The 21,006-nt window shown below is 47.2% G+C and overlaps 1 protein-coding gene across 1 annotated transcript in view; it reads right to left on the bottom strand.

Annotated features, from left to right (window-relative positions):
- Window positions 1-9,631: 9,631 nt before the first annotated feature.
- The window catches only part of ADCY9 (adenylate cyclase 9), a 113,155-nt gene continuing 101,780 nt past the window's right edge, over window positions 9,632-21,006 (bottom strand). The window contains exons 8-11 of the mRNA XM_032849349.1: window positions 20,309-20,468; window positions 19,209-19,357; window positions 16,558-16,599; window positions 9,632-11,394 (exon numbers count right to left, since the gene is read on the bottom strand). Of these exons, the coding sequence (XP_032705240.1) occupies window positions 10,206-11,394; window positions 16,558-16,599; window positions 19,209-19,357; window positions 20,309-20,468 (1,540 nt within the window). The 3' untranslated portion in view covers window positions 9,632-10,205. The remainder of the gene's footprint in view (window positions 11,395-16,557; window positions 16,600-19,208; window positions 19,358-20,308; window positions 20,469-21,006) is intronic.

Genomic DNA, 21,006 nt, shown 5'->3' with positions numbered 1-21,006 from the left:
AAAAAAATCACTGGAAAAAATGAGCCCTTTTCTTCCATTTTTGCTCAAAGCAGTCCAAAGAAAACAAGTTTTGGTTCACTCCTGTCTGTGAGCTCAGCTCGATGTCGAACAAACTCCGGAGAAGTCACAGAGCAAGCTCGCACCAGACATGCCGTGGTGTGTCCTGTGATTCAGAGGGGCGGCACCTTCCCCTCCGAGTGAGGAGAGACACTCCCGGGGAGGGCACACTTCTTTGCTCTCGTTCTCTACGTGCCTGTCTGCACACATTCCTGCCCGAAGAGAGGCGCTAATGAACCCACTAATCCCGACGCTGGCATTTGAGGCCCTGGGAACTTGCAGCCACACTGTGTGTTCCTGACACATGGACTCAGCTAGGGAGCGCTGACCGCAGCCCTGCCCCCTGCAGGCCGGCTGGAAGGGGGCCTGCAGCACCTTCTCCCCCCTCCCGCCCCTACGGCCTGCGTGGTGCGTGCACACACGCCGGTAAGCTCTGTGAGTCCATGTTGCGTTAAAGAGAAGTTTCAGGATTCCTGCAGATAAGCTCACTTTCTGATTGATAATTCCTATGAAGCACGTTTTCTGTTTGAAATTGTGCCAAGCCCGGAATAAACAAACAACAAAACAGAGTTAATTATACTGTATTTTGAATTATTTTCCCAGCCTTCTCCATGTCTAGTGTGAAGTTTTCTCTAATACAGGCCAAAAGTTGAGTATACAACAGATTACAAGGTCTGTAGGAATGAATTAAAGATAATGTGCTTCTATCTATATACAGATATAGCTTGGTATCTCATAGGTACAATTCTTCCTGGTTTTGGTGGTTGACAAAGCATAAGCAGTTTCTTAGGTATCTAGTTATTATTTACAGTTAGGCTCCTTCCCTTTAACAGAAAACAGTCTTCGAGTTCCCCTCTCATTGGTGCTTTTGTCTGTCAGAAGAGAGAAGAAGGGAGGGAATGTGTTCAGAGGGGACCAAAGAAAGAGCCACAAGCAGTTTCTAGAAAATTGGATTAAAAAGAAAGCTATCCATGCTTTTGGAACGGAAAGATTATTAGAATCTGGGATTTCTTTCTGCATTTCATGACAAGCAAGAAGCAAAGCCCATGCGTATGAGGCTCTCCGTCAGCGCGTGTGGAAGAAGGCATACGTTTTGGGTGAACGTATGACCACCCACAGGTCAAAAGGCTGCTTGAACAAACCCCTGTCGCCCCTCCACAGTGACTCACCACCATGAACGGGGAGCTTATGCCCGGGGAACCCGTCAGGACAAAGCTGGAAGGGGCGATGTTGGCGCGTGGGGTTCCATTAGGACCTGCGTGCCTCACAGAACTAATTTTGGTGTAAGGATCACTGCATGGATTGAGACGGTTGGAAGCTGATTTTAGAAACTGGATCATCTCAGGGACGGTTCATCCTAAAATGCTGTCCATTACAGGTCGTGAAATTGACACAGGATTTCCAAGAGGATGTTAAGGCTTTGGGTTTTTCACTGGATGCTCATCCTTGTGTTGTGACTGGTGCTTTGTTGGTTGCTGTAGCGTGAAGAGGGTGCACCTGGACGCCCTGCCTGGTGCACCCTGATGGCTTATGGCACACCTGCAGCTGTGGCACTTGAGGGTCGAAGAGGTGGCAAAGGGCTGTGTGGGATCCAAGACCTGCTGTACCGGGTCACGGATGCTGGTGAACTGCTCTTTGTTGACATCCGTTTCTCTGGGCGTCCCCGGATGGTCCTCTGTTCTGTCCCTGACCTCCCCCAAGTCCAAGGACAGCTTTGGGGATCCCAGGATACTGGGGTTTGGTGGGGGTCTCTGAGAGTCAGGCTTGCTGCTGCCCAGGATGGCCCTGGAATATCCACTTTGTGAGCTCAGTTTAGACTCGCAATTCCCAGCTCGCTGCTCTGGCCGCTTCTTGGAGCTAAAACCAGAAGGGTCTTGCAGATTATTTCCTGAAGGGTGGTGGGTGCCACAGGCTTCGCCTAGGACCTTGTGACAGTTTATGCGAGGGGCTTGGAGCATTGGAAGGTGGGCCAGTGTGTGAGGTACCGATGTGGGGGGGGGCGGAGTGTGATAAGCACGACAAGAAGGACGCCAGAGTTCACCAAAAAGACAAGGAGGCGGCAGGAGGCTTGGTGCAGTGTAGGTGCTTAGAGATTGTCTTCTTGAATGGCAGAGGAACTAGGGGAAGGGTGGCCATTCTGTTCCTCATTGCCCAACTGTCTGAGGGCACATGAGACGTTCACACTGGCCTGGCTGTGCTCCTGCTAAAAGACATCGAAGGGGCTGCTGCTGTGGGCACTGATGACAGAGGCACTGATGACAGAGGGAGGCGGTGGCAGGAGCCACCGGTTGGGAATGCAGGCAGACTCTTTGGGAATTTGAGTAACGATCAGATAGTGGGTTCACTAGAACACATTAGGTTTGCTCTCACAGCACACAGATCTGTGCCTCCTGTCATTCTGCCGACAAAACGGGCAGCTGAAGAAGGAGATGAGGAAGTTTGGAGAGGAGATACTGAAAGCGTTGAGGTGAACCCTTGTTTTGGCTGCGCAAGAAACGTGAATGGAAGAATTTGGATCATGATGTGATCGGTGCAATCAATTTACTTTGTCTCATTAGAAATATTTTAGGGATAAGGATGCTTTTATCTTAAATTATCTGGACGACTGCTTCAAATCTCCCCGCCCAACACACATACATAGTTTTATCTTATCTTGTTAGGTTTAAATTGAACTAATTTCTTGGAAGTTCATGTAAATTACATTTTTCAACATTAAAAACAAACAAACAAATCCAAATGCTTTCTAGGTATCATGGTAGATTAAAGTGCTTCAGAAGTCTACAGAAGTCCTTGACTGAAATTTCTAAGAAAGTACAACACAACATGCAATTAATAATAGAAACAGGAGATTGGGACAATATTCAGCCGTATTCTTCTGTGTTAAATGAAAATTCCAAACATATCTGTGATGCCTCAGAAGCCTTCTCTTGAGGAGGAAGAGGTAACATTCTGGCAAACCAAAATTACCAAAGAAAAGTTCCACCAACCCAGCACACAAGACTTGCCACTAAAAATTAAACTACTGGCTTCCTCAGTCCTTTGTGAATAGCCAACAAAGTCCATTTTTTACCCAGGAGCCCCAAATGGGAGGAAATTGCAATTACATTCTATGATACTTCAAGTTAAACAGCTGAGTTATACTTTTCTTTCCCTCTAATAGTTCCCTGAAACACTAGAAATGTACAGATGTATGATAAAGGTGTTTTTAAAATGACCTAACATTATACATATAAAGAATTTATTGCGTGATTAACAGTTGCAGGGAGGAACCTGATTTTGTGTTAAAGGTACACGATCTGTTTCTGTTCCATTTGCAGGAAGGACAGGACAGCAACATAACCTGCGCTTTCCACAGATCTTTCTGAAGGCACGGACAAGTTGCAAACTTTGCGTTCCCATGGCGCTCTTGGTTAGCACACGGACACCAGTCCATGCAGTCCCTGGAACAATTTCGAAACGTCTCCATTCTAGGCGCACACTAGGTGATAGCTTAAATACTCCACATTTAATTCAAGTAGCCAGTCTTACAAAAAGAAGGGGAGAGGGAGAAGGGAAGATTTATTTTACCTTGTTGGGTGCTTGGGGACCTGGTGTCTAATTTCACCATTTAATTGCGCAATGACCCACTCCACCACCCGGATTCTTTGTTCTTTCCTGGCAAGGAAGGGGGAGGCCATGACAGGCAGTCAGGCAGCATGCTCCAGGGTCCAGCTCTGCAGCCAGGAACTGTGGGCAGCAACCGGCTGGACTGGGGCAACCCCCTCAGCTATGCTCTGCAATCTGTTGTACAGAAAAAACACCTCTGCCTATCCGCATAGGTGAGGCATCCTGAAGACCAAAGGGATCTCCTGTGTTTTGAGTTCCTTCGTGGAAAGCTGTAATGGGAAACTGCTTGATGGGCACAGACATGTTTGCCTAGGTGAGAACTGAATGTAGCGGCCAAAGGGTTAGTTTCTTTCAATCAGTAAAATAGCAGCTCGCTGTGTTGTTGTAGGGTTATCTGTATTCCTGAAGTTAGACAGTGAGGACAGCATATGGCATGGAACTGAAACCTACTTGGGAGGTCAAAGAGGGCAGTGGAAGGGGGTAGGAAGCAGGTAGAGTGGAGGCACCTGTGTCCTTGGAGAGGCATGGCTGTCCATGAGGTGGGGCTGGCTGGTCATTGTGGGAGGCCTCCCAAGAGGCCAGTGCTGGAGACCCGAGAGGCTGGAAGCCAGAGAGAACGTGAATGGAGATCTTTCCAGGGAAGGGCGCAGTGAGCTGTGAGGTTGGCCTTGGGCACACTGTGTCACTAGGGAGTCAGTCCCGCAAGTGTACAGGTGTGTAGCTCTTCCCTTTCCCATTCTGCTTCCTTTTCCCAGGATCATGTGGACAAATCCAAACAATGCCTCCTTTCTGACACCATTCGCTGGCCTTCCAACCTATGTGGCAAGAATTTTCTTTGCTGAGAAGGGCAAGAAAGTCAGAGAAAGATGAAGACAAGAGAGCAATTTGTTCAGAAGACTGTCCCCTGCCAGAAGCCGCTGCCTTGCCTGGTGACAGGGCCCAGGGCAGAGATGGGATGGACAGAGACTTCTGGCCCCCCACTCCCTCCCAGGCACTTCTTTCAGGGTGGTGCTATTTCAGAAAGGCTCCCTCCAGCCAAGTCAGTCCAAGCCAGTGCCTTGTTCTGAGACCCTCATGCTGGGGCCCCACCTGCCGTCTGGAGAGGATGGTTTTAAAAATAAAACAGATGATTTCATGGGTTGTACTTGGAGTAGCTGCTTTCCCCTTGAGGGATCAACACGATATGGGTGCAAGCTGTTTTCTCTGCTTCTCACGCGTTGCTCTTTCTTCAAAGTCTGAACGCTCCTTAAGACCGTGAGTATAAAAATCACCTCTTTGTTTACGGATGACTCTGAGAACCCACTGCGTAAGAACGTCAGCAAGGAGAGGCTGTCGCTGTGCCAGCTCAGCTACCTGGAAGTGCCCTTCCATTTACTGAAGAATTCGTGGCGGGAAAGCAACAGGAGAAGCAGTGTCTCTAATCACGGCTGTTGCTGGAATATACTCCAGCCTCACAACAACTTGAATGGTCCAAAGAAAGAGATGTTTGGCATTATTTGGCACATCGTTGTCGCTCAGCAAATACTGGCCGAGTGTTCCTTATCTGTTGGGAAGACTCTAACTTTATGAAACTGTAAAGTCCTTTGAGTGGCTCCTTGAATATACTTAAACAGAACTCAAACATAATACACGAAAATATCATTTGCTTGGGAATGCATATGCAAACAAACCAGCATTAACATGGTGAGACAAATTTCCAATAGAGTCCGGAAATGCTTGGGAACCTCGCCTGCAGAGAGTTACAATAGAAAAATCAGCATTCCTTAGTCGTTGCAGATTGGGGGCACCTTATCTGAATCTGGGGACTCCTGAAATTGTATGCAACATTAAGATGGTTTATTTGTGTTGTGTACGTGCGTGTGTGTGTTTGTTTTCTGGAGAGAAGAGACAAAACTGTCATCAAATTATCAAAGGCTCTGTGAGTCAAGAAAGGTTAAGATCACTGTTTTCAATGACTGAGATTTCAGGAGGCGCTGGGCTCTTGATACACAACCACTTAATTTGCTTCTCCTTCTGGCGTCCAGGCCCAACAGGAACAAGGAGAATTCCCCAAACTTACGTTACTCTAATATATAGTGACAACTCTTTGGAGTCATGTAATTAAAAATAATAATTTTCACGTAGGAACTATATAAAAATAGACACTTGGGGAGGATTTTAATTTACACGTATAAGGTGTGCAAGTGTGTACCTTTCTTAATCGCTTCCTCTTACCTATCTCTTCCCCACTTAGCTTCCTTTACCTGGCCCTCGGGATCTATTCCAGGTGGGCCACAAGGAGATTCCCCACAGAAGAGAAAAGTAACCACATGCAAGAGAGAGATCACAAAAGCTAAGATCTGAGTCTTACTGCAAAATTCTTTCGTGAATGCCAAGTCTTCAAAAGTCCCCAGGGTACCCCTTCTAGTAGAGACGCACCTTCTCACATGACCTTCAGTGCAGCACAGACCATGACTCTCTAACCTCCAGAAAGGTTCCTAGGGCGTGGAAGGGAAGGACGCCCACGTAAACCAGTAAGGCCCTCATAGGCGCCATGTTCCAGCAGAGAGCAACCTAGAAGCTTGATCCCTCTTTAGGGGATGAACAAGGATGAGGGACCGTATCTTCACCTCCCTCTGCTGAGTCTTCAAGAGGGTCCTGTGCTCTGAAGTTGCTGACAAATACTGCAGTCACCAGGAAAGACTTCACTGGGGAGAAGGCACTACACCCCAACAGCTCTACACTTTTGCTTCGGATCTGGAGGTGTTGTGAACGCCCAAGATGTGTACAAATGGCATGTATGGTTTCTGGGAAGAGGCTTTAAATGGATGACTTTAAATGGATTCTGGGATGGGTGTGTGACTTCCCCTGATGTGGACACCCCCAGGAACTTTGTGAGGACAGGCTGTGTAGCTATGTCCTTTCAGAAAACTGCCTTCATTTTCTTGGTCAATTCCTTCCCCTAAGATCTTGCAGGAAAAACTATATCGAAGGCCTAATAAAATAGGGATATCGTTGCAAGCCAAACTTGTCCTGAGACCTGCTTTTTATTTTTGTTAAAGTTCCATATAAAAATAAAATTTTTCAACCGAAGTTAACTGTAGCAAATATGTCCATTAGACAAAAAGAAACCACATACATAAATAGGATAGTTCTGGGTTTTGTTTTTTTTTTTTTAGTCGTCTTGTTTTTAAAGTCATAATGTGAAAGAAAGGTAAATCTTCTTATTTCCAGCCACAAATCGCAGGGAATAAGGAATGCCCTAATTTCTGAAGTGCAAACTGATCTTTTCAACGAGGAAATACCAGGCATCAAATATTTAGATTTTAGAATATTTTAATATCCATTTCTTGAGTGGATGCATTCTGAAATAATTAGAATTAACAGTTTTAAAAGAGCAGAGTGAAGAAAAGATGGAAAATGCAAACAGTTGGTTCTCGTCAATTTAATTTCAGGTTCTAGGCATGATGTGATTTTCTGAAACAACCAGCCAAAAAACGCTTACCTCAAAAATCTAGAAATGCAGACGCAGACAGATCTTTGGAAACTACACATTGTTACAGTCCACGTGGTGGGAAGCACGCGGCCTTCTGGCTCTCAGTGTCGTGTGCAAATGCGCAGGTGCTGCCTTCGAGAGCAGTCAGTGTTAATGGAGTCGCGTGCAGGTGTTGCATAATCGGTGTGACTCTTCAAGCTACTTAAGGGCTTCATAACTGATGCTCTACATTTGTTTGCACTGGATAAAATTAGGTGTGCTTGTTTACATATATATACATATACATATACATATACATATACATATACATATATGTGTATATATATGTGTGTATAATTCGATCTGACTTGGGGCCAAGAAGAAAACAGCAATTGCAACTCAAAGCGGCTATTTACACACATTCAGTTCTGAAGTATTGCTTCCTGACCTAAGTTTTTAAGAGGTATTGCCTCTGTGAAGAGCACGTCCGTCATACTGATAGCACTTGAACCACTGCTCAGGGGCCTGTCCTCAGGGACTCTGTTCAGGGCCAGCGGAGCTGGAGGCACGGCATTTCCGCGGCACAGATTCTGTGGTCCTGCATTGAGGTATGCTTCAGGGCAGGGAACTGGGAAGGACCCAAGCCACATAGTGGCTCAGCAAGAACATCTGTACTGGTGATTTAGGAAGGCTTGGGGTGTTGTGTTGTTTTGTTTTTTTAAAGACAATTTGGAATTCTGGATGAGCCAACCATCAAAGGCTCCGATGTGCACACTGCTGGACCAGATCACCAGGCGTTCAGACCCTCTCCCTGAGGTCCGCGGCGTCCCAGGGTCGGGAATCACAAACACTTTTGCAGGAAGGGAAGGGAAAAGAGAATGTGCAGGGGAGGAAGCATGTGCAGAGATGAACCTTGTGGAACAGCAGAGACACAGGCGGCCCGTCGGCAACCACCTGGCCCCGTCACTGCCAGAGCTACAGAGCCTGAGGGCAGAGGCCAGGAGAGCCCCACACTCCAGTACATGCCTTAACACTGATGGGAGAAGCCCCTAACATGCCCACAGTCCCTATGGACAAGGACGGTGTCGGGTAGTGTTTTAAAATAAAAATAAAAATAAAAATAAAAACTCTGTGGTTTCTTAGAAGAATACATTCTTTAGAAGCAAGAGGTATTGTCACACCATCCTTCCTCCAGCATTGGAAGACCAACAAACTGACAGTAAAGCCTGAAGGAAGATCTTAGTTACTGAGAATGCCTCGACTCCCTGGGACGTCAAGATCCTGGATATGGCTGCATTGTTGGGAGGCCACTCCACGTGTGTTCCCCTGCCCTGGGCAGCTGGCCCATCAGAATCCATATTTCCTGATCCCAGAAATGGCAGATTCTAGATGAATTTGGGGAGGGGGGAGACTGATAATGTGACTTGATGTAGATGTGACATTATACAAAGATTTAGCAGCGAAAAGAAAATGCACAGGGTATGCCGGTGAAGACCTTAAACAGAGAAGGAGCTAGTTCTCAAACTATCCTGTGAACCGTAAGCTCGAGTCACCTTGAAAGTAACTTTGCCAATGACAGGGCAACACGGGCCTGAGTTCAATTCCATGTACATTCCGGACTCAATGTGGCCAAACGTCCTCACAGGCAGGATCAGCAACAAATAACCACAAGTGATTTCCCCCTTAGGTTTTTTCTACTTGTCCTGGCTTGACACCTCATGTGCATGCGGCTGATTCTGTCTCTACACACAGCAAGAGAAAGCCAGCTAAAGAGGGTTGGGATTCACCAGGTTCAAGACTGCTGCACACAGGCCCTGCACAAGCCAAGAGTGGGAAAGGATGAGGAACTTCTCGGGTATATACAAGCCAAAGCCACTGGCACTGCCTGCCTACCACTGCGCTTGGCCCAGACCTCCTGCCTCATGTGGGGCAGCGATCTGCCTCAATCCCTGCAGTGGGGAGGCCCCAAGGGCACAGATCCGCAGCCCATGGGACAGAAGTGGCAGTGCCCATAAGGTTTCAGAACCACGGCTGAGAGCATCTCTGTCCCAGGGCCATCCCAGGGCACGCTGGCCAGGCCCGGTCAGGCCTTGCTCAGCCGCTATGTGGAGTGGTGGCCCAGAGCGGCCAAAGCACTAACAGATATCTTCTCATGCTTCCACTGTGCCCCCTGCAGACCCCCTCCCCCCAACCCAGTCTATGTCCCTTTGCCGGAAGGACCTGGCTGCTCCTCCCCCAAGACACACATTCCCTGATAAATAAATAAATAAATAAATGCAACCCTCAGACATTTATTTTGAGTTTCCCTCTCCGAGGATTCAGCTTCAAAGACAAACCCCTTTGCTCCCAGCTGGAAGACCCCTCTGTGTCCAGGGCAGAATGAAACACGGCTTCTAAATACCTTGGACCTGGGTTCACGAGCTCTGCTACCGGCTAGCATCTGCAATCTTGGCCTGCACGGGGAGGAAGCCCTGACAGCCCGAGGCCCCAGGTGCTCTGGAAGGCGCAGGTTGGGGGGCGGGGTGTGGGCCGTCCTGGCTGGCGGCTGCTTGCAGCCCACGGCCCCCCACCTCCCCTCACAGTGAGTTACTGGCACTTGATCTCAGATTCATGAATGAAAGTGTGTGCGTGTACATGTTTACACAGAAAGGTCAGGTCACTGGAAAACACTAGCATGTATACAAGAAAAAAACGCAAAAACGTTGTACTAGCAAAAACAAAACAAAACCCCAAACTGCCTTGTGAGAAAAAGCAATAAAATGATATCTTAACCACAGCTTTCATTTAAAAAGTCCAGCAATACCCCATGCCATGATCTCCACGGGCCGCCTCTGTCCCCGGACGCGAGGCTGCGGTCAGCCCCTGAAGGCACTTGTTCTCCACGCTGCTGACGGTCACACCCAGGGGATGGGGCTCCAGGGGAGAAAAAGCAGAGAGACGGATGTGCGTGGCGCACGCAGACGTCAGGGCAACGACCACGCGGCGCTGCGCCCGGCGACGGAGGCTGTGGTGCTCGGGACACACAGCAGGCGAATGCAAACTCGACTGTTTCGAGGAACAGAGCACCGTGGCAGCGATGGACGCTGCGTCACACGCTCTTGGAAACGTTGAGCCTGGTGAGTTCGCTGGCTTCTTCCACGCCCACTTCTTCACAGTCGCTTTTCTCTACGGCTTTGCCAAATCGAGACCTCTCTTCGGGTTTGACGGGCTCCTTCCACGGCCTGTTAGAGGACAGGTGAGCGTCCTTGGCCTGCATGTTGTTTTCGGAACCCAGAGATGTCTTGTCTGCATTCTGTACAGAAGGCACCAGGCTGGCGATCTCCTCCGTGGGAGACCGCCCGATGCTGCCGTCCACCTGGACTCGGATGTCCGGGGAGATGGACAGCTGGTGCTGCGGCACGGCCCCGCTGTCCATGCACTTTGGGTACAAGTAGGTCTTCATCTGGCCCTTGCCCTTCACATTGACTGTCCCCCGGTAGTCGAAGTCGTAGCCCATCTTGCTCAGGACGCGGTAGCTCTCCTCACTCACCTGGATGCGGCACTCCACCCCCGTGCTGTCCATCCTGCTGGCGATGTTGACGGTGTCGCCCCAGATGTCATAGAGCAGCTTGGTGGTGCCGATGACCCCTGCTGTGAGAGGCCCATGGTTGAAGCCGACCCTGAGCTTGAAGTTGAACCACAGCATGTTGCTGTTGAAGTCGTCCACCACGCGCATCATCTCCTTGGCAAACTCGAACAGGACCTGCAGGTGCTCCTGTGGGTGGCCACCGTCCTGGCACTGGGCGCCGTTCAGCCCTGATGCAGCCATGTATGTGGCCCCGATGGTCTTGATCTTCTCGATGCTGCTGTAGCCTGGCCTGCTCAGGAGCTCATCGAAGTCCCCAATGAGCTCGTTAAGGACCCGGTAGCACTCCTTGCCCCCCTCGTAGTTCTCCTCGTAGAACTCACTGAAGTTGACGATGCTGGCGAAGATGACGCCTCCACTGTCGTGGTTCTTGGAGTAGGTCTGGGAGACCTTCAGCTGCTCAGCCACGTGGTAGGGGATGATGTTCCTTAGCAGCCAGTCGGCTTGGTCCCTCATGCTCTGGATCTTGGTGCGGTGAAGGTCTGCCTCCACGTCCCCATGGTAGTGCAGGCGGTAGCTGACCTCGAATTCTCGATTCAGGAACCAGACCAACAAGAGCAGGAGAAAGAAGACCAGAACCACCTCCTGGCCAATCCGGCTGGCTGTTCCGCCACCGTGCGGCAAGGAACTATTGCACGGATTCCCCTCAGAACTGGAGAGCAAAGAGAAGAGAAAGGACGTACCTTCTTAAGTGCATCTTTTAAGGAAGAGGTTGCTGCTCAGGGCTTGCAGGTTGTGAAACAGACCAGCTACCTAGCCTCTGCACCAAGTTCTGTGGAGTTCAGCTTGTCAGCGACCTGCAGCCACAAAGCTACCCGACGCCGTTTCGGCTGGCTGAAGGGGTGCCGGATAAGACTGATGTTTGTAACCGATTTCTACGTAACTACTTGGTGACTGCTTTTTCAGGAGCTGTTAGCTCTTTGATTTTAAAAATCTTTTCATTTCCAACAACCTTCTATTTCGAAAATTCGGAACACTATAGGAAAGTTAAGAGACTAGTAATATGTTTGCACACCCTTCTCCTGGATGCAACAATGGCTGACATTTGGCTGCTTCGCTCCTTCCCTCTGCTAGCACACACACGTGCACACACAGCTTTCCTGCTGAACATTATGATATCATGACACTTAGATCCTGAACATTTCAGTCCCTATCTCCTCAGAATAAGGACATGTCCCTATGTAACCACACTACCATCATCATGCCCAAGAAACTTAACATTCTCTGACACACTCACTTTTTAGATTTCTAATCCAAGTTTAGCTCTGAAAGATGTGTAATTTTACAAAGAATTAGTGTAAGTTCTATATTGTCTACTTGTATAAAAGTCCACGAATGTACCATTACCCTCTGGTAGGTTAGTTTTGTTTTGTCAAAGTCATTTAAGACAACGTTAACATTTTTACAAATAATAGGTGTACTTTTTTTTTTTAAGTAGACTCCGGACCAAGCATGGAGTTCCATGCATGATTGAACTCACAACCCTGAGATCAAGACCTGAGCTGAGATCAGGAGTCGGATGCTTAACTGACCGAGCCACCCAGGTGCCCCAATATGTATAAAGAGTAGCACCTTGTGAGAAATTCAAACAGCATAAACAGTAGTATAAAATAAGTATCTTTCCTGTGGGAAAGTTGTGGTTTTCTTGTGGGTTGCAAGAAACTCTAATACATGCATGTACTGTACCAATCAGGTTCCAGCCCTGGGCATTTGGGCTGTGCCCATCCCTCACCCCCAGGGAACACCACTGTGCCGACCCCGTGCATAGGAGGGAGTTGGTCTGCGGGATAAACTACCAGAGTTGGAACTGCTGAGTCACGTCGACTACTGCACATCCAGGATTCCAGTAAAAATTTGCACAGTGCCCCTCTCATTTCTGTTCCCTCCAGTAACCGCCTGCTTCTGGGGGGTAGGGGGCCCTTTCCCTTTCCAGAGTTGGACAGTGCTGACCAGCAACAGCTGTGACTGAAGATTAGCACAAAGGCAGTCCCTTGGAAAGCTTCTTTTTTACAGCTAATTTCTCCATTCAATAGTACTACATTTTCATCAGAAGAAATATAGGGGAAAATGTAGAAAGAAGAAAAGTTTCCTCCACTATTGACCATCCAGAGGCCATCACTGATAACAAGCGTTGGGTTTCCTTCCTGTCTGTCTTCTGTTTACAAAGCTGTGACTGCTCTGTTCATATAAATTCTGGGCCCTGATGTGCTTCTAGAGCACACAGAATGGGCTTCTAGATTTTATGTGGCAATGGGTCGAGTCACTGTATAAATTATATATAAAATGGATGGATCCTTGGTTTCGGTATCTCCATGGCACCAAAAACTCAATTCTGTAATCAGAGCATTGAATAAGTTTTCCTGTTGCCGGTGACCTAAGGACATTATAAAAAACAATGAACTTGACCAATCTGGCCATAATGGTCCTCTATGAAGTACAGTCACAAAGCCCAGGCCTTGGAGTAAGAATCCCAGGACTCTGTCCCAGCTGGACCACTGCAGAGTTCTGGAACCCTGGGCAAGATTTCTAGGTCTCGACTTCCTCACATGTAAACTGAAGATGGGCTAGAGTATCGCTAAGTCCCTATTGGCCTCAGATTCTGTGCAGAAAAGAGTTATTAACATAGCAGGTCTGAGGCTGCCATCCAGAGAAAGGCCTACTGGCAAGAGTGCCTGAGGCTGGCCTCAGGATCTTGGATCTGGGGAGGTAGGTTCCCACTGTGTCTAGAGTGTGCCTTCCTTCTGAGCATCTGGAATTTTGGTCCCTGCAGCAGAGATGCCTATGTGACCAGCCTCTAATAAAAACCCTGGGTATAGAGTCTCTGATGGGCTCCCCAGTGGACACCATGTCACCTGCAGTGTCCAAGCTCACTGCTGGAGGAATTCAGGGCATCCTGGACTACGCCACGGGGACCGGACTCTCGAAAGCTGGCACCTGGTTTCCTTTGGACACTACCTCATGTACCTTTACTCGCTGCCAATTTTGCTTTGTGTCCTCTCACTGTGACAAATCACAGCCATGAATACGACTCTGGGTGGAGTCCTGAATCCTAGCGAATTCCCACTTCTAGGGGTGGTCTTTGGGACCCCTGCCATAAGTTCCATAACTCGTCCCCTGTGAGCTAGAACCAAAAAATGCCTCCATACAGTAAGACACTGTACACTTACCTATTCTTCTGTCATTGAATCAAATGGCAATACATATCACGAATCTCAAGTACTAAACAATTAACTATTCTAGATGACTGAAACAGATTTGTGTCCAGCCCTACATGCCTTCTAACTCGCTTGAGAGTAGGGAGAGAATCTGCAAGAGGAGGCAGTAAGTCTTCTCTTGGGTGAGCCCATCTTGTTGGATGAGGAGGGACCTTTCTTTCTATTTCTCCAAAGTGATAACATCAAGGAACCTCCCCCTTTATGCGTAGACATCACAAAGGCTTAACGTCATCTTAACAGTCCAATCAGACTTTGCAGCCCTGTGGCAGAAATGGGTGCTGTGTCTGGCTTTCCCCAAGCAGGCTGTTGCTCCTGCTTTCCTCACTGTAGCATGGCCTGACTCTGGAGAGGGAAACAGGACAGATCCTCTGGACAGAGGAAGGGAATTATGGAACATAGGCCAGTGTGAGACAGAAAGGGAAGCAGACTGTGATGTCTGTTTTCATCTTGTTTAAAAGGGGAATCCCAATACACAGATGTACACTTAGTGCCAAGGGGCTGCCACACAACAGAGATCTGGAACAAGTAGGAAACAGAATCACTTCCCATCAATAACTGGTATTTCTCTTTCCACTACAGAAGGAACAAAGATGGTGGTCTCATTCCTAAATTCAAATAGCAAAGGTCAGTTCCAAAAAGAGGAACTTTATGGGACTAAATGCAAGAGTCAATTTATGACTTGACAGTTGGACATTAAGTCATAATTGGAAGTTAGAGTAAAATATAGTACAATTCATTATCATGGAAAAGAGGGATTAAAACAGAAAAACAGAAAACAAAGATCACTTACAGTCCTAACCTTAGTTAACCAAGCTTAACATGGAATTTGTTAACATTTTGGTATATTTCAGTGCCATTTAAAATCTATGCCTACAGATGTGAGGCTGGGGAAGTCACCATGCTGGGACACAGAGGGTACTTCTCGGGTCCCTATTTTCTTGGTCCAAGTGGCAGTTAATGGGGTGTGCTCACTTGTGAAAATTCACTGAGCTGGGTTCTTATATCTGGACACTTTTATGTGCACATGTTATATATTCGTCAATAAGAAAGTTTACTTTAAAAAAAAGCCAAGTGTTTTATTTTAAATACTATAGTTGTGATCATCATAGAAACACATTTGCATTCTGCCTTTGTTCCATACTTTAAATCTCCTTCCCAGTGTCTATGTGTCTACAGAGATTTGATTTTTTAATTGTAGAAACAGGAAAAAAAGTCATTCATCACTCTTTACCAGATCATAACTATGACATATCTTACATTTTTTCCATCTATATAATGAACTGCCTACCTCCAAGACAAAGGCAATTTCACATGAGAAGTATTTTTCTTATCCCTGCATCGTAACAGCGGTAATATTTAAGCATCTGACCACAATTTAATTCATTTCTTTTTATTGGCAACTGAAGTTGCTGATGAACTTTCAGTGTCATCATTCATTGTGATCAGTATTTTGGGGTAGGTGGTCTTTATCATATGCTGAATTATCCCCTCGGTAGAGAAGCAAAAATAGAATTATTAGGTCAAAGGCTATGAACATTTCTGCAGATCATCAAATTACTTTCCAAAACTATGTGCCATTCTGAAAAGTACTGAGGCCTGGCAGAAAGAGTGTGCCTGGCAGTGAGGGAGGCCAAGGTTCAAACCCTGCTGATCACTAGCTGTGTGACCACAGGCAGCTTCCTTAACTTCTCTGAACTTCAGCTTCCTCATCTGGAAAATGGGGACAAAGTCACCTAATGTGTCAAATTATTGTGAGAAATAAACCACATGTTATAGGTGCCCGGTAGCTTAATAAAATAAATCCCCACCCGGGGATGAACGCACCAGCCCTTGCCTGTGCTGGGTAATCACAATCTAACATCCTGAAGGTAAAAGACCAAAAGGATTTGATAGTAATTTAAATGTGCAATGATTTCAGTAATAACATATTTAGCGTCTCCCTACATTTCCTCTTGTCAGTTTTTTTCCCTTTATTTATGCAGGTCTTGATCAGCTCTTCATGTAATGGCCCACAGGTACTTTTCTCCACCGCTCGGATTCCCCACACCACCCACCAATGTGTCGATCAGTCTTTTACTTTTGTGCGTGCGTGGTTCTGTTTATTGTTTGTAAGACTGGAAAGTTGTCTCTGTCTTAGAGGCCTGCAAACCAATTCTGTTTTTTCTAGATTTATATAGTTTTATATAATTTAATATTTGTTTCTGCCTCCTCAGCTTATATAAATTTTAGTTTGATGTTTACAGTAAAGCAAGGGTCTAGCATTTGTTATTTCAAATTTCTAGTTAGTAATTTCAAAATATTTCAGGGAATTAAAATATGTACTTTCTTAGATTTGAGATATTTCCTGCGTAACATGCTGATGTCGTATACGAAATTCAGCCCAATCTAGTATGTTCTTAACCACCATTCATTTTCTAAATAAGGTATTGTAACTATGAGCTAGTATTTCAACAAGTAGGTATTTTCCACTTATTCTTTTAAGAATTACATAGAATTCTTTTTATTCAAGATACAAATGCTTTTTAGGAAGCTGAGAAGGACACAGTGCTCATACAATCACCCTTGTTTGTTCAGATACAGGCATGAAGTTAAAAGCTTACCTGAAATTCTGTCCTGCATCAAGGTGTGAAATTACTATGGAACTGAAATTAAAATGCAGAAAAATATTATTATAAAAAGCAAAGAAGGAGTTAAATAAAACGATACAGTAGAATTTAAAAAAACAATTTCCCTTTTTTTTTTAACGTGAAGATCAAGTCAGACAACTAAGGATAGTTAATTCTTTATTATAATTTGATATCCTGTGTGAATTAAAAATCAGAGCAGAGACAGTGACGCAGCCAACAGGACCCCTATCAAGGAGGGAGGCACCATCTCCAGAGAGCAAAACCAAACAAGAAGTCTCGAAGGCATTCGCGTGACATGAGGACTTTCCCACATAGTCCTGCAGGCTAGAAACCAGTCGTGATCAACAGCGATGCCCACTGATAGGACTGATTTAGAAAGGAACTGCTAGAGACGCTGGCTGACCTGAGAGGCTGGACTTTGCCCATCGTGTGCCCAAAGCAATCGAATCCCCATTGTGGGGCATGGAAACCACACACAATAAAGAACTCTCTCGGTGTCGGGGCAGGACCCTTCCCACACACCTCACGGCTTCTTCTGGGGTCCTCTTGCACCAGCATCCTCCCAGATCAGTAAGTCGGCCTCATGCCCCGACACCTCCCGGTCTACTAGATCCATCTGCCCCGCTCATTGCAAAGGGGGACCTTACAAAGCTTCTGCAAGCAGCTTCCCTGGGCAGCAGAGGTGAGGGGATGGCTCAGAGAGGCTTTTAGCATCACAGGGGGTGTTAGATGACTTCATGGGAAAGGGGAGAAAGCAAGAGCTACAGCACCGACGCTGTTCTGAGGCCGTATGCGTTCTCTCTCCCTGCCCAGGCATGACTGTGACACTGTTCCTCTCCAAGTGTGTACAGCCCTTCTTTTATTTCCAAGTCCCTCTGTGAGGCTCGCCTGGTTCTTGGAAGTCCCCTCCCCTACACAGGGGGCCTCTCTGTGTTTGTGTTCATCCCTCCCCATGTTTCCTACCCTGTGAGGCTCAGCAGGGACAGCAGGGTGGGTGGGCTCAAAGGATTCTGTGAGCAGGGAGAAGTACGACGGGAAGGGGAGATTCAGCTGCAGCCCAAGACCTGCTCTTTGAATTCTGGACAAAGGTGATAGAATTGGTCCCTCGTCACTCTGGTCCCTCCAGATCCATGTGGAAAACCCCCACACTAGTGACTGAATGACACTGTGAGTGGCTGAGGGACATCTGTCATGGTTCTTTTAAAAGGTTAAAAGGCAGACTGATGAATCCCATGCTCTTGGGAAAGAGCCTCATTATGACCCTAATTCCAGATGGCCATACCTTCAGGAAGGGAAAATCACGCTTTGTTCTGCTTAAAGTAATTTAACTATTCATTCAAATTTCCTTTCAAATGCTGAATGACAGTTCTGCTTAAAATACCCTTCTGATCTTAATTTGCAGAAAACTTGAATGTCTTTAAGGTTATCATTATTTCATTACGTCTAACTGAGGAGAAGGTTGCTTACTTTGTCCATTACCAACTGCTGCTTTGGAAATACCCAAAGATACACTATGGAGCTTTAATATTTGATACTATGACAAACTGGATCATCTTCTACTTCAGAACTTATTAAAGCAATGGTTCTCAGCAACGGTAATGCCATTCTTAGGGGCATTTTGAAAATGTTGGGGCTCCTTCTGGTTGTCATAATAATTTGAGGAGCCAGGAATGTTCGATGTCCTGCAAGGCACGATGAGGGAATGCCCTGTGTCACTCTGAAATATCTCGCTAGCCTAAACCCATGGTAATTATAAAAAATCAGTTAACATGTTCTAATAGGTAAATGTTTTTATAAGTAATTACCAAAACAAGGTCCAATATTTAGGATGTTTTAAATATAGCACATATCACAGTCATCCTACATATTTTCATTTTTTGTAGCATGATAGTAAGAACCGCTCCTGTTCCTTGGGGCCTTTCCTGCAGACCCCTGCTTCTCCCACGCCATCCCATCTACGCCTTGGCATCTCCCAGTGATGAGGTTTTGAAGGCCATTTGAATACCAGAGACTGAAAGTGTTCTTCAATATGTGGAACAACTTCAAGATTTCCAGTTACTAGTCATTACTCCGTTTCACGCCTTGCCACACATGTCACAACAGTGAGTTGGTATTCATAAATAAGGCCCAGGCCACTACCGAGAGCCTTACCTCCTCGCTTCCTCTCCTTCAGCAACCTGCAAACTGTCTGGTTGAATTACCCTTACTCCAATGAAGTTAGAACCAGCTTCCTCTTTGCCTTCTTGGGTCTCCCTATATCTCTACTCCTTCACTTTCTTGATCATCTCATACGAAACGGCTTCTGGTCCTACTTCTCTGTCATAAGTAAGTTCAAGCATGAGTCTACTGCACTACGTCCCAGGCAGGGGTCACCTGGGGATGTCGATATGCAAATACACATTATGTCATGAAAAACTACTTTCTTTTTTTTTCTTTTGCATATTAGTCTTCGGACTTTTCATGAGGATGTTGGCATTGTGTATGTTGAAAGTTACATCATGTTGTGACAGTATCTGGGAGGGCAGAGAGAGAGGGCATTGGCACAGATGTGAAAAACAAGCGAGGTCAGGAAAGGTGTCCCAGCCAGCGAGGACAACAGATGCAGAGCACAGTGGCAGACCTACCTATCAGGGCACAGGGAGATGCAGAGCAGGAGCAGGGGCCCCGCCCCGACGACTGTGGCTAAGGAGGACCTCATCCAGGAGCTGAGCTGGCAGAAGTTACAGTAGTGCACGACGGTGATCAGGACGGCTGAACCCATGAACACGGTGACCTGCAAGGAGGGGCTGGCACAGTTAGTGACCCATCCTGCCCTCGCTGTGCAGGCTCTGTGCCTCACTTCCAGCTGAGCATGCTGATATCAAAAGATTCACTCACTTATCTTTCTTTCGATATAAAAATACCACGGATATCGCAAAGTATCTGGCCGTTTCAGGGACAGATCATAAATCATTGGGTTAATCACCCAGGGCTTTAGGCAGCAAGCTTGTGCTGGCACTAAAACTCTCCTCCAGATGTGTGCAGACTGCGCACGTCATTCCAGAGGAGAGGGAAGGTAGACCACCTATCTCAATGCTGCTACCGTGGAAGTGGTTACCTTTACGAAGCCTTCCTTCAGGCATCCTGCTACCTGCCCGCGGAAATGTCACTTGGTGTTAAAGTATCAAATGCAGTCAGCCCACCTGGCAGCTCATGTTACACTCACTTTCACCAAAAACAGAACTTTCCACAAGGGTATTAACTCAGTCTTTGTGGGGTTTAACTCGGAATCTCCTTCCCTGATCAACAGCAGCGGGCCCAGATGCCAGTCACCTAGCTGTGCCAGCTCGATAGGAAAGCACCGTATCTTATCTGGAAACATGGGGCAGACGCTGTTTTGTAAAATGCATGGGAAAATACCTGGTTTGGAGCTCGGTGAGCAGCAGGTGAGGCTCGAGAGGGCACATGGGAGCTGGGCAGGGCAGCATCGTACCCACCTCTCCCTGACCGTGGTCAGTGATGGGCTTGAGCGTCTAGACGGATCAGGTACTACCCTCCCTGCCTACTCCTCTGTCCCAGGCAAGACTTTTAAGAAGACAAGCTCAAGGTGGTGACAAAGAATTTGTACCTCTTTAAAGGCCTATATTTAAAGTGTCCCAAGTCATCAAGCCTATTAAAAAAAAAAAAAATAAAGATGAGGGAGTCCTGAAGAGCCCAGAAACAAAGTCACTGGGCCTTTACTTACGTGTATGTTTGTCTCAAATTCAGAGGTGACGTGTGAATAGACCGCAAGAGCAGGGAGTGACACCAGGATGGCCCCAATGAAATGGCGTGGGAGCCAGCCAGCTATCCACTCCAGCAGGCGCTTTGTACAAGCCATCACGTCCTCCAGGAAAAACACCATCCTGGGATGAGGAGGGAGAAAGGAGAAATGGGGTGTCTGTGGACAGGTCAGCCTGCTGGGGAAGTTGAGGGTGGGAGACCCACCAACTCTCACCTCTGTGGCCGCGGGGCGTGTGGGAGCCGGTGGAGCCCCCCGCCCCCGCCCCACTTTAGGTCGGCGGCAAGTACGTGGGGCTTGCTCGGCTCATCATACCTTATTTTAAGGTCATCTGCTGCATACTGACAACGCATGTTTGTACAAAGCCAAGCATGAGCTTCTGCGGGTCTCAAAGTCGATGTGAGAACTGGGCACACAAATGTTACCAGGCCCCTCAGAGGCCATTTTTGCTGTCACAGGCTGCTGAGGCCCTTTGGAGGCATCTGGGAATCTGGCAGGGCCTTTTGGTTGTCACAGGGACTATGACAAGGGGTGTGGCCAGCTCCTGGTGGGCAGGAGCCAGGGATGGAGGGGGCGGTGTGCACCGAGACACACAGGACAGCCACATGCCCTCTAGACACCACAGATGGGCGAGCCCTGCTGCCAATGACCTCAGCCCAGAG

This window comes from Lontra canadensis, unplaced genomic scaffold (genome assembly GCF_010015895.1).
Source record: "Lontra canadensis isolate GAN:19392208 unplaced genomic scaffold, GSC_riverotter_1.0 scaffold224, whole genome shotgun sequence".
In the NCBI taxonomy this organism is placed as follows: domain Eukaryota; kingdom Metazoa; phylum Chordata; class Mammalia; order Carnivora; family Mustelidae; genus Lontra; species Lontra canadensis.
This window is presented reverse-complemented; position numbering and strand designations above follow the sequence as displayed.